Raw genomic sequence first — 14,331 nt, 5'->3', positions numbered from 1 at the left:
GTTTGCATTTGTAGGCTTTTAAAACTTTAGAAAGGCTGAGAGATTCCACATGAACCTGTGTGGTACATACAGTTGAGGACTATGGGAACAAATGCCTGAAGCATTTCAATGTTTATATTTGTCTATCGGTGCCTCTTTTTACATTCCATGGGGACATTCAGTGCCTAGTTGCATTATTCATGAATAATGCTGGATTTTAAAGAAGTAGCTCACTCAAAAAATAAGAATTCTGTCATTATTTAGTCTCTGTCATGTTCTGTTTACTTTTACATTTTTCATGGAAATTAAGTATATATATATATATATATTTAAATTTATTTTAATTATGCAGCACTTCAATTCATAGCATTGTAAAAGTTGCCCATACAATTTTTACATTCATTCAAATCTTCTAAAGTAATGCATTAGTTTTGTCTGAGGAAATTTAGTCTGTTGTTCATTACTTATATAGAGCATTTTTGGAGCATTTGGTAAAAGATTTGAAAGTGATATCTGAAAATGATAAAAGACCTTCTTGTTGTATGGAAGAGAGCTGGAAAATTTCTAAGAGCGTACCAGTTTGAAACGACATGGGGGTGAGCAAATATTACATCACTTTAATTTTTGGTGAACTGCCCCTTTAAATTCCAAATATAAGTGCAATCACAACCACAATCATCCCACCTTTGAACAATTAGAAACTGACAGCGACACATTTAACCTGCAAGCTGGCAAGATTCAGGTATCTGTGGGAGGAATGTGCAAATCTGAGCAGATGCTGGTTGAGCCTCACCTTCTGTAACTGACAAACAAGCTCATCTTTAAGGGGAGATATGCGGCCGGGAGACAGAGAGAACTCAGATAAGATCTCAGTTAATTGCAAGACGTGACACACTGGCTAAAGACATGTCTGAACTGAATTAGTAAATGAATGTATAATGTTAGTCAGTTGTTGGATAAATAGTTAACCATTATGACACATTTGAAATACACAGACTGTCATTAAGCAGAGGTGACACTAACAATCCTGGAAGAACCTACAATTGATTTGGGATCTTCGATATCTCCAACTGTGTCAGTCTTTGGTCGGGAGATTAATCTGTCTGTGCCATTCTCACCAAAGTCTCCATCAGTCATTTGGGCTAAAATGTTTACTCAAGGAGTAATTCGTGCTCTCATTTATCTAATTCCTGGACGAGGTCCACTGGGCCCCTCATCATTACTCATGGAGGAAGAGGGTGCAGAGGGGCCAAGCAAACAAACCCATTTAAGCAACCCCTCTTGAACACAAACCTGGAGCACTTTAACACTAACACACTCAGAGCTGTAGGTAAGGAGGTCAAAGGGGTTAAACTAACTCAGAGAGCTCGCAACAACCCATATAGCCATCCACTGCAAAGGAATTAAATTGAGGCATTGTAGTCCTGCAGGGACGGCCCCAATCAAGCTGATTACTATTGCTCATACTTAAGGTTAGACATTTAAACAAACCCCATATCCCCAAGTAATAATCTTTGATGTGTAACTTGCACTGTTTATTCTACTGACATGAATGATACCTCAAATAATGTTGCTTGCTGAGGATTTAAGGTGTGCTGTTACACCTTTTTCACACAATAGATCTTGTGCACCAGAGAAACAAGAGCGCAGCGGGCATTTTAAGAATTTTGTCTTTGAACTTCGTTTTTTGCGGTAGCCCTGTATATTTCTATGGCATTGCTTCGAAGAGTATTTAGCTGGTGAAGTTTACTTACTGTAGAGTTAACGAAAGTTAGCATGACCATTGTGAAGCTTGAGGCAGATGTCATAACAAATGTCAGTAGACTGGAAGATTTTAAAACGAGTGGTTCATTCATAAATCCGTAAGATCTTACCTTCATGCAGTGGAAACACGAACCGGAAGGCAGAACACAACGAGTGCAGCGAGGAAATGGGGCGGGGCAACATAAAACAAATAAAATGTCTGACCAAATCCCATAGACTTGAATTAAAGGAGGGACATACAGTAGGCAACAATTGTAATACCCTAGCAATGCCCTAGCAACCACCCAAAACAACCTACCAATGGCGACCTTCTGCGTCGGACCACTTAGACTAATTACGCGGCTGTTTTCGTGTTATAGTTCAGCGTTGGGTATTGGGTAACCGTGTCGTTCTGCAAATACACACTCAAACCACTATGTGGCGGTGTCAACTACATGACTACAACGTGAGCAGAAGAAGATGCTTTTATCGCAAATGGAGTTTGCTGGAATTCTCTTTTATCTGTCATGTTATGACTTAATATTTCTGTTATATGAATAAACGCATTATGTACGTTTTTTAATGGCTAGATTAATTTATGATCAAACTCACTTGTGTGTGGAATCAGACTCACACACTGTTTTCAGGGACCTGGTATGGAATAAATCCAATGATCAATGCTGTTATCTCTGTTCTTGTGTTTTTGTATTTAATGCCATTAATTTGCCTCGCTGATCATAAATGTGGCAGATGAGTGGAAAACAAATCATGTCACTGAAACAGGTGTATAGAGAGATTTGGCGCCAAAGACAAGCGAATCTTGTCTGAATCACTCTGTAAGGGGCCGTTTACATGACAGCATTTTCAACTAAAACCGGAAAACTTTTTGTGTTTTGGCGGTTCATTTACACAACAATGGTGTTTTTGGGGGCCTGACAACACAAACTTTCGAAAAAGTGTTTCAAAGTGCAAGTTTTTGAAAATGATACCATTATCGTCTCTGTGTAAACTACAAAAACGTGAATCTGTGAAAATGGATATTACGTGTTCAATATATAGGTGCGTAGTGTTTCTTTACAAAGTCACATCGCCAACTACTGGCCTGGCATGCATAATTACAGCGCTTTTAATCATTTATCGTTTTGATATGTACAAAGAAAGAAACGTTTCCATTTTTAGTACGTGTAAACGTTCCCTTAGTTATGGAAGCTTGTTTCCGCCATGGAATAAAAAAAAAAAACACAGGAGTAAATACGACTTTATCTCACAATTTAGAATTTTTTTCCTTGCATTTGTGTTAACATCTTGCAATTTTTACTTTTTTTCTCAGATTTTTTAGATATAAAATTGCAAATGCGAGTAATAAATTCAGAATTGCTTGACAAACTTGCAATTGCAAGAATTAATCATAATTGCGAGATACAAACTTCTGACTTTTTTAATTGCAACTTTAAATCTCGCAATTCTTACTTTATAACTCGTAATTACGACTTTATATCTCGCAATTCTGACTTTATTACATCTAATTACATGAGGTCATATCACGAAATTCTGAGAGATAAAAAGTCGCAATTACATTTTTCATTTTTTTTATTCCGTGATGGAAACCAGCTTCCACAATAACTGGATCAGAGAAAAAAATGGAAATGGGATAATATGAAGACTGCAACATATTCCCTACATTTAATTATGCAAATAAGCTTTAAGTAACTATATTTATATTAATGCAGAACATTCGCTGCTTATAAGTACTGACATTTCACTGTATCGTGTGAATTAAAAGAAAAATGTTGCACAAGCCCGTTAAAAATACAATGTTGTATTAACACATTTTTGTGGTATTCTAAATGAGTACATGTTTAATGCAGCTAAGATCCAGTAAAACCTCTAATTAATGTATGTCTTCTGCCCCCAGGAGTTGAAATCCACGCTGCCACTTTCAGTTAGATATGTGGAGAGAAAATAAGAGAGACATAATGATCCATAATTACAATCTTAGGGCACAGAATAGAGGCCTGCACCACCCGCAACCAGAGGAGGATTACAGACATCTCAAATGACAGCTGGTTGGAGATGTAGGAGCTGTGCTCAACATTTCTCTTGATTCTGCTCCTGGTTTGCATGCATGATCTTACACATAAACAAATAGCCTAAGATCATTTAAATGTGTTAGGCTGTGGCTGCATCCAAAATTCGTATCCTGTCTTAGTAGGTACTTCTGTTGGGTAAGAAATTACTTTGTGACCGTTAGAAAAGCATGTTCTCTTTGGCATAAATGTGTGTATGAATCCAATCCAGACATACTACATTTGTCATGTTGTCATTGTCATGTGACCTACCAGCGCCAGTTGCGTCGCTTTTCTTTCATTCACAAATCCTCTCCGGTGGCCTCATGGGATAGTAAAGTGTTTGATGCGTACTTCCGAATCTTGCCAGAAGTAGTAGGTCATCTACTGTGAATTTGGACATACCATTACGTTTTGGTCTAACCAATCATTATCTAATACTTGGAGTATAAAAGATCAGTACTTACACGTTTGAGTTTGCAGATGATGACACAAACATTCACCCCATCCTCCCCACCACCACCAGGTTGGTCCCTGTCCATACCTCCCCGGGGGGTCGGCTGTGCGCCATTTTCAGGCAGGAAATGCAGAGTTCGCTACCCTCCGAATGTGAACTACGGACGGGGCCTGCGCCAAATAACTTTATCATTCAGTATTTTGCTTTCATTTGCTGGTCAATTAATAAATAAATGTCATTGTGATATTATCTTGCCTTCCGAGTCTTTCTGGTAGAACTAAAAGTCTACTGATAGTCAAGTAATACTTTAATGAGAGTTAGTTAACATTAGTTGATTTAGATAGTTGACACTACTTTTTGCCAACTATTTAGTTGGAAAGAATGCATTGCCTATTTGGATGCAGCCAGTGTTGTTTTGGTAATCAAATGTCTGGTTTTATAATGATCTACAATAATAATGAATATATATTTTTTCTTTTCTTTATATATTTAAATGTATTCTTACTATTAAATAAAACTTTTCAAATTATATTTTCATTTATTTTATTTTTTATAATCTAAAAATAATTCGATTTTGCTTAGCTTTTGGTCTAAGCACATTCAAAGACTGATGTTTTTTATAGAAAATCTGCAGGAGCTCCAAAAGTCCACCTAAGACAAAGTGAGGAAGTGTGAGGTGTAAATGCAGATATGGAGAAAAACAGCACAATTTCTTTTCCGTTATACTTTACACCAACTCTCACAGTTGTGTCAACGTCAACTCATGTGTTGATGGCAGACTCATTATGGCTAAACATAGTTCTGTGGTTTGGAGCACAAGTGATGTACTTTTTCAAACTTGCAAAAACTCCTCCCTATATGTTGAGCTGGCAAAGTCTTCATTTTAAGTTTATAGCGAATTGCAACTAATCATTTCTTCAGGGCTCAAAAACACCAGTTAATTAGCCTATTTGTTTCCATTACTTGCAAAGACAAGCCTATGGTGTTGTCCGTAGAACAGAAAGCTCCTCAGAGCTTTTGAAAGTCATAAAGCGCAAGAATACGGTTGCAAGAAACATTCCCCAGATCACTCAATTTAGCTGACTGTGGAGGAATGCTTTGTCCTCTTTCAGCTCTGCCTAACTCACGAACTGAATCGGAAGGCGAAGAGGTCACCCAGAAGAAAAGAAAGCGAGGGCCTGCAAGATGGGTTATTTAGCGCCTCTGAAAAAAGCCTCTTCTCCACGCTCTCCATGAAATGCATTCCGATCCTTGCCGGCAGCAGGGTTATTATCCCTCTGTTGGTGCCAACGTGTAGGCTCTTAAGAGGAGACAAACTCTTGTTTTCTGTGCCTTATCTTCTTCCCCATCAGCAGTCAGATATCCGCGTCTCAGTTCCCTGGAGGCTGGAAGTGGAGCCGAGAGATTCCTGGGTGTTCAGAGTTTCCTCCACTCACTCCAGTGGTGGTTTAAGTGGCGGGGTCAGAGTTCAAAGGCGTCTGAAGCTGCTCGAGCGTCGGTCAAAGCGACCAGCCAGCCGAACCCTAACGTGTATTAGCAAGACAAAGAGTGCGGGAGGGGCTGGGCTTTGATTTGTCTGAGATTTATGGGCATGATGAAATCAGGCCTGAATATATGCGGTTTCCCCGTTTTCTATATCATTTACTAAGATCTAAATGGACTGCTTTTGTTCCAGGAGACGGACGCCTGGGATGAAAAGGCCATACATTGAAAGAGGGGCGTGAGGGGAGGGTTCCCAGCTGACCGGAGATGCTCTTTTCAGGTTTCCTTCAGCTGATGTGTGATCAAAGAGGAGGGTTCACAGGAGAAGAAAGAACACGCTGGGTCCTTCAGAGGTCCCGTTCTACTTCAACTCCATGTCAAGATGTTTGTTAAGCACATGATGAAACGTGCATGTGACTTTAAGATGTTAACGTTTCAGAACGCCTTCGAACCAATAAAAGAAGAATGATCACAGTAAAAAAAAAAGACTTTTTGTTTTAAAGTTGGATGTGGGATACAATACAATTACGTATATGGTCAGATTTACAAATTCAGCTGATTTTTTTTTGCAGGGCAAAATCCAGTGATTTACTAGGAATCCACGAAATCTGGGAATTTTGAAGATTTCACGACGGGATTAAGTTGGTCACATGGATTCACGGATTCTAACTTCAGTGTGAGCAGTGCTTCATACATTGCTAATGTCTATAGCATGGACTTGTTTGACCATGAAATTTTGCTGAACCTTAAGGAAATAAAATGTCAATGTTACTGTTTTGCAAATGCAATGAAATTATTATTATTATTATTATTATTATTAAGTGCGTCACACTGGAAAATAGTATAATTTATGGTGCGTCTGGGTCATGTTAGAAAGATTGCGAGTTGAACACACATGACAGACAAAAGTCGTAATTACAAGAAACAGGTTTACGTACGTAAAAACTCAGGTTTCTTTTAAGCTCAGAGTTTCCGAGTTGGGGGGTTTACTTATTTACAATACAATTATATAAATTGCATGTACAAAATACTATAATATTGTACAATTTCAATAGCATAATGATACCGTTTACAGCAACATAGTGTCGGCCCAGATCCGGCCCACATCTTGTACACATGGATTCCACGTCCCAGATGTGGGCCAGATCTCGGCCGATACTATGTCTCTGTCTGGGGCACCTTCATAAATTGACTAAAAACATAAAATAGCAAAAACATCCGATGCGCATTCATCAGATGCTGAGTTTACAAAAACCTTGATGAATTTTATGTAGAAAAGGTACACTGCCATCTTGCTCTGACCAAAGTGATTTGAACACGCCTGACGTCTTAATTACGACTTCCCAACTAATAAAATACAAACATCCCGGCAGGAGGACTTGAATGCACCATTATAAGCAAGTATATACTGCTCAAATGTAGTGGCTCATCTAATCAGTGCAGTATGCTAGGATGCTCATCCAATGTCTTCTTTATTGTTAACCCCTCAAATACACCCCACTGATTTCCAGATGAAAGTCTCCATGTCCTGTTGTAAATTGTTCATGCCTCATGACCCACTGGGTGATAAATAACCTCTAAGGTTAACCACGTTTGAAATGGAGCTGTGAGACCAGTATGAGCCCCCAGAGTTTTCTTGACATTACCAATATGTTATCAGGAATGCTCTGCCTTGGTTGAGCACTTCTGATGGTACATGTTTTGTAAGACTGGACGGATACTCAAGTGTGTGTGAAACAAATGATGCTTTTAGAAAGTATTGAATCACATCTGCGTCTGTGAGGTGTTAAGGGCACTTTCACACCTATCTTGTTTGGTACGGATTTCCGGACTTTTCAGTTTGATTCGAATCAAAATTACAGGTGTGAAACCTCCCCCGGACCAAACACGAAATTTGGTGCAACGAAAAGAGGTAGTCTTGGTCCGGATCAAACTGAACAAAGGTTCATATCTAGTGTGAAAGCATTTTCTGTAGCCTATGGTTCGGACTTTCAGGATTAATTGCAGTCTTCTACTCCTTTCCTGCCGGCGACAATAAAATATTTACACAATGTAAATTCGTTCATTTGGCGAATTTGAACTAGCCTTGAGTAGCCTATAGTTGGTGCTGCAGGTAGTAATGCCATAATAATAACAGTAACCTGTAGTGGCAACGATAGGCGTCTGTTCATTCATTTTTGTCAAGGTTTTTTTTTTTTTTTTTTTTTTTTTGTCAAAGTTACTCACCGAATTGACATGCTGACGTCAGACGCACGTCCGTATACAAACCAATCAATGTCAAGATGCAGCCCACATAAATAATTGACAACAAGATGTAGCCTAAGTATGTCATGTAAAGTTCTTTAGTGCACTCGCATAATTGCAATGTGAAACCAAACCAAAATTTACCGAATGTATAAGATGTATCAAAACATGAACTTTGGTTCGGACCTTGGTGCGGACTTTCAGGTGTGAAAACGCCCTTAGGAAGGCCGATATGAATGTTACAAACACGTGTGGAAGATTATAGCATAGAAGCTGTTTTGTGTGGGTGCACATGTTGAGTAACATAGTTATTTATTGAGAAGTTGTTTTGCTTTCTTTGTCCTTTTATTGTGATCCTGAGTTTTAGAAAAATGCTATAGAAATAAAACTTACTACTACAAATAATATAACAATACCAATAATTTATGGATTTGATATATAATGCTGGTGAAAATGACCATTTTGAGGCGGTTCAGGGACCTCTTCAAATAATCCAGCAGGCTGGTTCCAAAAACATAATATTTCTTTTTGAATAATTCTAAATAAGGACTAGAAATTGTTGAAATATTGTGTTTGTTATACTACAGGTTAAACTTTGCATTACTTGACCAGATTGGCTAAAATAATTAAGTACATAACATTTCTCTCTTATGTTGTGATCTTTTGACAGCAACTGAGACACAATGACAACAATCGAACTTTCAAACAAGTGTCTGGCGCCATCTAGTGGTCATATTCAAAACAGCCCGAATATGAAGACTGGTGTGTGTCTCATTCATTGGGAGATCGAGGATGGTTTGCTTCAGCACCTATAACTCGCTGAAATTTTTAGCTTGAGTTCTCAAACTTTTATACAAAGTACCCACATTTGTTTACTACAAATGGAACCAATTCAGCCCGCTACAAGACTATCACAGACCTCGTGAGTTGATGTCAAATACACGGTGTTTCTTTGTTACAACGTACCCCTCTACCGGGGTAGGTTGTAACACATGCTGGGGCAAGTTGTAACAATAGACAAAATAACTAACAATGGATGCCATACCATATGATATTATTCAAAAACAGATTTATTGAAATAAAAGAGCAATGTCTCTCTCTGAATAACAGACTATGTCTGTTTGACCCGTGTGTGTGTGTGTGTGTGTGTGTGTGTGTGTGTTAAAATGTGTCTACTAGAACAAACTTACTCAACAGTACACTTAATAATAACACTAGGCTACTACAATGTACCTAATTAAATAACATCTTTGTACATCTTTTAAGTCTAACAAAAAACAACATGCAATGTGGTATTCTTAATCAGAGTCACAGTTCTGACAGATGAATGATGCTGGTAACCCTGGAGTTCATGCTTGATGGGCCCAGAAACTGCATAGAGCGCATTTCACCCAAACCTTCTTTGGCTTTGAGTTGTTAAATTGCTCCATGCAAGCTACTTTATTAATAAGTGTTACAACCCACCTCACCCCTGTCAGCCAATGTTTAGCTAGCTGTATTAGCATAATGTTTTGAAATTAGCAGGGGGGAAATGCATCACATATGCCTATTGCCTAAGAAACTACTGTTTAATCTAATATAAGTCATACAGTTTTATCTGCAATAGTACAGATACTAAACAAAATATAGTCTTGGTCAGAATGTTTATTTTTTTACCTCAAAATCATTTTTTTCTCTATATACTGTATTCTGCATGTGCCTATTTCCAGCCTTGACAATCACCATGATGGATCGCGGAGGAAGTAGGGAAATACTGAAGTGATCACATGACTCATATCTTATCCCTAATTGTTAGAACTGATGGTGTTACAACTCTCTCCATGTTATAACCACCCCCGATCTGCCTATATTTTAACACGCAACGCAATAGTTATTCATTCATTCATTCAGTCAGTCTTAGTAAGTTCTATCCTAAGAAAATGTCGACATTCAGGGCTTTAGCCAAATAGCTAGTAACATAATGATCTCAAATTAAGCTTAAGCTTCAGATTTTATGGGAACTTTTGGAATGTTTTACTGATGCTCTGAGATTTACCAGTGCAATTCAGTTTTTCATTTCAGACCGAAACACTCTCTCTCTCTCTCTCTCAAACAAAAGTACACTTTCAACATATTAGCAACTTATTTACCCTTATTAGTATCTTAAAGGTAGGCCTATACTGTATTAGTACCGAAAGCATATTAGTAGGCCTCCTGTTTGGAAGGGTAGTGCCAGTGACAGCTTTTGGACCTTTTTTTTTTCTGAGAGTGCATTTAAAAAATAATGTATAATAGTTGTGTTAGGGTTAGTCCTCTCAATAATTCTGATCAAAACTTTTAAACACTGACTTTACTTACATTTTCGTTTCTGATGCTCAGGACTCACAGGCACTGCATGAAAAGTCATCACTGTGTCACATCTGGTTTTCTCCTTCACTGACAGAAAGCCTGACCTCAGAATCTTCCTTTTGGGAGGCGTTTGCTTGGCTTTTCAGACTTTTCTACATTGCACTTCTATCTTGACACCAATGGATAACTACCACTTCAAAAAGTGTCTATTAGTACTGGATAATTTAAGCAGCACCTCACAGCTAATAGTGGCCACCTTGGGCTGTATCTGAAATCGCATACTTCCCTACTATATAATAGGTGAAAAAGAGTAGGCTATGTGACAAAAGAAGTATGTCTGGATTCACAGTACTCATAAACGAGTAGACAAAAAGTACTTGGATGACTTCCGGTAAAATTCTGAAGTGTGCATACGGTGGACACTTTACTATCCCGTTAGGGCCACAGGAGAGGATTTATGAATGGCAGTGAATGCACTGACGCTGTTAGGTCACATGATAAGGACAACATGCCGAATGCAGTACGTCCGGATTTCATACTACACACATTCATACTATGCAGCGTATTGAAAATTGAGACAAGGAAAAAAAAAAATGAGATATTTATTTTTTCTTAAAACAAAACAAAATTAATACAGAAAGAAGACATCTTATAAAGTGATATAATCACAGGTAAAATATGCATTATAAAATGTTTTGGTGAGATTTAACACAACATTTGAGCCTTTATCTACTATAAAGTTCGGCAATGGTAAATATAATTTCAAAAACAAAACAACACACTTCTGGAATTGGGATATAAGAAAAATTTCAAGTCGACATCAACAAACTCCCTTTGAGAATACACTTTATTATGACATTTAAAAACAAGATATTTGAAAAGGGTTATAACACACAATCCAAAACTAACAAACAAACAAAAAGATTTATACTTTTCCTATATCTTTCCTCCTTGAGTAAAACTTTAAAAAGACAGGGCCTTCATTGACACGTCATAGCATTACTATTTACAAAAAAAAGCCATGTAAAAGGGATATAAATAGGCTCGCCAGCCAAAGACAACCATTGTGTCTTCTCTGTATTGAATCTTCATGAACTGTCAGTTTTGGTTGATCACATTAGGTCTAAATATTCAGGCCTGGAGGAGACGGCCGTTTGGTTAGAGTCTGTCAGCCGAGTAGTGTTCTCAGTTCTAGCACAATCCCTGAGGGCTGAACTCTCATTCTTTCTTCCTCAGGACGATGTAAATGAAGCCACTGATGAGCGTGAGAGGGAAGGCCAGCCAGGCCAGGACGAAAGCGTAACCGTACGTCTCCCTGTCATTTGTCCACTCTGGACTCATCACCGTGTAGATGATGGCCCCGCTCATCACGAACAGACCTTCGGGAGAGAGCGAAAGAGAGAGAGAATATAAACACGTAGACGGGGGTCCTTCCGCAGGGACAGGTGAAATGGGCGTAATAGGAAATACTCACTGGCGAGGACCTGGAAGACGGCCGTGAAAAAGAAGCGACCTCCCTTTACGAGAGTGAAGAGCTGGCAGATGAAGAAGATGAAGGAGATCACGGAGAAAATGGTGGCGAGGACCATGAGCGCCTGCACTGCTTGAAGCCAATCTGACAGATTGTAGAGAAACACAACAGATGTAAACAATAAAGACAAATAGATGTGCCCAGGACATGTATACACTTGCGTACATTTTTATTACCGTAGCTGTTTTTTTTTTAACTAATTTACTACTATTCTTATGTCATTCAGTTGCTCATAGTTACAAATATGGAAATTTTCAAAGTTTGTTTATGTAATTCTTAAAGGGATAGTTCACCCAAAAATGAAAATTCAGTCATCATTTACTCACCCTCAAATTTTCCCAAACCTGTAAGTATTTCTCAATTCTGCTGAACAGTCGTCTGACTGTTTGTACTGTACTGTATTTTATTTTTTTATTTTTCTTAACTGTTTTAATTATTCTTATTTCTTTTTATTATTTTAATTTCTTTTATGTAAAGCACTTTGAATTGCCATTGTGTATGAAATGTGCTATATAAATAAACTTGCCTTGCCTTGCCTTGCCTTGAACACAAAATAAGATATTTTGAAGAATGTCAGTAACCAAACAGTTAATGGATCCCATTGACTTCCATAGTGTGAAAAAAAACACACACTAAAATATTAACCAAATGTCAGTTTGGTTACTGACATTCTTCAAAATATCTTCTTTTGTGTTTGAAATTCACACAGATTTGGAACAGCTTGAGTGTGAGTAAGTGGTGACAGAATTTTCATTTTTGGGTGAACTATTCCTGTCAATAATGCAATGAACTGTGTACCGCCAAACACAAGTCTGAACAAAAATGTAAACAAACCATCTAGGTATGCAAATACAATGATTTTTACCTTACATTCACTTAACTCACCTGCATCACCAGTTGCACGGCAGTTATAACCTCCATTACTTTGTGAGCAGTCATACCAGAGGTCATAACTTGTATCTCCATGTTTTCTCCAGGCCTGTTAAAAAAAAATTTTCACCTAAAAAATATTACCCAATAAAATCATGCAAAAGCAAGTCAGACCACAAAAATGATACTCACATTAGCACATGTGGAAACGAAGAGAATGATAAGGTCCGTCAGATGCAAGACTAACGTTGCAAGCAGAATGGCCAGCATTTTGGGGGCTCGTCTAGAAGAGCAAAAAAAGAAAGTTAAAAAATACACACTTTATAATAGTCAGCGTTTTACTAATGCAGTTCCACATATGGCCACCAGATTGCGCTGCTGTCAAACTCATCTCGACCCAAACACCCCTTCAGGTCTGTCTATTTTCTCTCTTTCTTCTTCTACATTTGAATTGAAAACATCTGTTTTGTGAATACATTACGTTGATAATTACACTAATAACACTGCAGTGTTTGAAAAGCTATCTAAATGTCTATATTTATCAGGAAAAAAACATCCTCACAGTCACTATACAATTCAGTCTCGTCACTTTTTTTTTCCTCTCGAGGTGCCGCCTTTTTTTCGTCACGTCTAAACTGTTTATCAATGTTACTCAAGTTTTTTCCCATCTGAAAGTAAAGATTATGAGAGACTGTGGACATTTTAACAAATAAAATTATTATGTAGTACGAATTGAGGCACATTTATGAAGCAAACAATAAGGAAAGGAGGCAAAACATTCCTAAGCAGCGTTTGTTTTCATCCAGACCCGTTATTGCAAAACTCCGCCAGCAACTGCGACTTCAGTGAAAACTTAAGATGTGCTCATATAAAAATAAGCCTGTTAAGACAAGCAATGCAAATACTATTAATATAAATTAAAAACAAACCTCTCAAAAACATAATATCGTACTAATAATCATAATAACAAACTTTGAATGAAACAGCAAACTTCCCGTGAAAAAAAAGACAAGAGGCTACAAACGATTAGCAAGGAGATCTCCATATGGAAAATAATAATAAACGCAAACGTGGTTGAATCTCCTGAAATGACGTAGTTAATATTCCATAAATGAACTAAAGAAAAAAGAAAACCATAGTTCTCCAACTTACAGGTGAGGGAGAGATTAAAAATCCTTTAAAAGCGAAAGAGAGCAGGAAGAAAACACAAGGTTGCGTTTACTATGTGATCCCACTATAGATTCTCAAAGCACGAGTCTCTGTATTCCAGATGTAGTACCACAGCAGTGTTTGCTTTTTTCCTCCTTTCTTTTTTTTCTTCTTCTTCTTTTTTTTTTTTTTTTTTTTTTTTTTTTTTAGAAACGTGAGAACACCGCCCTGGAGCGTCACTACGTCACACTTTTCTCTTTCTTTTCCCTCCCAAACTTCTCACTTTAGATGGTTAGATAGAAAAGAGCTGAATGTGCATTTATAAAGTATTAATGAATAAAGCATTTATTCAAGAGCTTACTTTTTTTTAAATGTTATACAATATGTTGGTAGACTTGGAAAGTTTACTCTTTGACAACGCAATGCACAATGATATTGGTTTTTATCATGAATTCATTATGCAGTTGTATGCATGTCATAGA

At 37.6% G+C, this 14,331-nt stretch overlaps 1 protein-coding gene across 1 annotated transcript; it reads right to left on the bottom strand.

Annotated features, from left to right (window-relative positions):
• Nucleotides 1-10,884: 10,884 nt before the first annotated feature.
• pmp22a (peripheral myelin protein 22a) lies at nucleotides 10,885-14,065 on the bottom strand. The gene is made up of 5 exons (XM_081377406.1): nucleotides 13,853-14,065; nucleotides 12,893-12,983; nucleotides 12,716-12,809; nucleotides 11,774-11,914; nucleotides 10,885-11,678 (listed from the first exon to the last, which is right to left on the bottom strand). Exons 2-5 carry the CDS (start codon nucleotides 12,968-12,970, stop codon nucleotides 11,518-11,520), a joined length of 474 nt encoding a protein of 157 aa, XP_081233532.1. The 5' UTR covers nucleotides 12,971-12,983; nucleotides 13,853-14,065; the 3' UTR covers nucleotides 10,885-11,517.
• Nucleotides 14,066-14,331: the final 266 nt, after the last annotated feature.

The sequence above is a fragment of the Scardinius erythrophthalmus genome (assembly GCF_964197995.2).
Source record: "Scardinius erythrophthalmus genome assembly, chromosome: 1".
Taxonomy (NCBI): domain Eukaryota; kingdom Metazoa; phylum Chordata; class Actinopteri; order Cypriniformes; family Leuciscidae; genus Scardinius; species Scardinius erythrophthalmus.
Note: the sequence above shows the minus strand (reverse complement) of the source record. Positions and strands in the feature narration are given on the sequence as shown.

Coding starts and splice junctions, on each gene's coding strand:
- pmp22a (XM_081377406.1), bottom strand. CDS start 12,970: ATGCTGGCCATTCTGCTTGCAACGTTAGTCTTGCATCTGACGGACCTT. Junction 12,810..12,892: donor TCGTTTCCACATGTGCTAAT/GTGAGTATCATT, acceptor TTTTTTTAACAG/GCCTGGAGAAAACATGGAGA. Junction 11,679..11,773: donor CGTCTTCCAGGTCCTCGCCA/GTGAGTATTTCC, acceptor TCTCTCCCGAAG/GTCTGTTCGTGATGAGCGGG.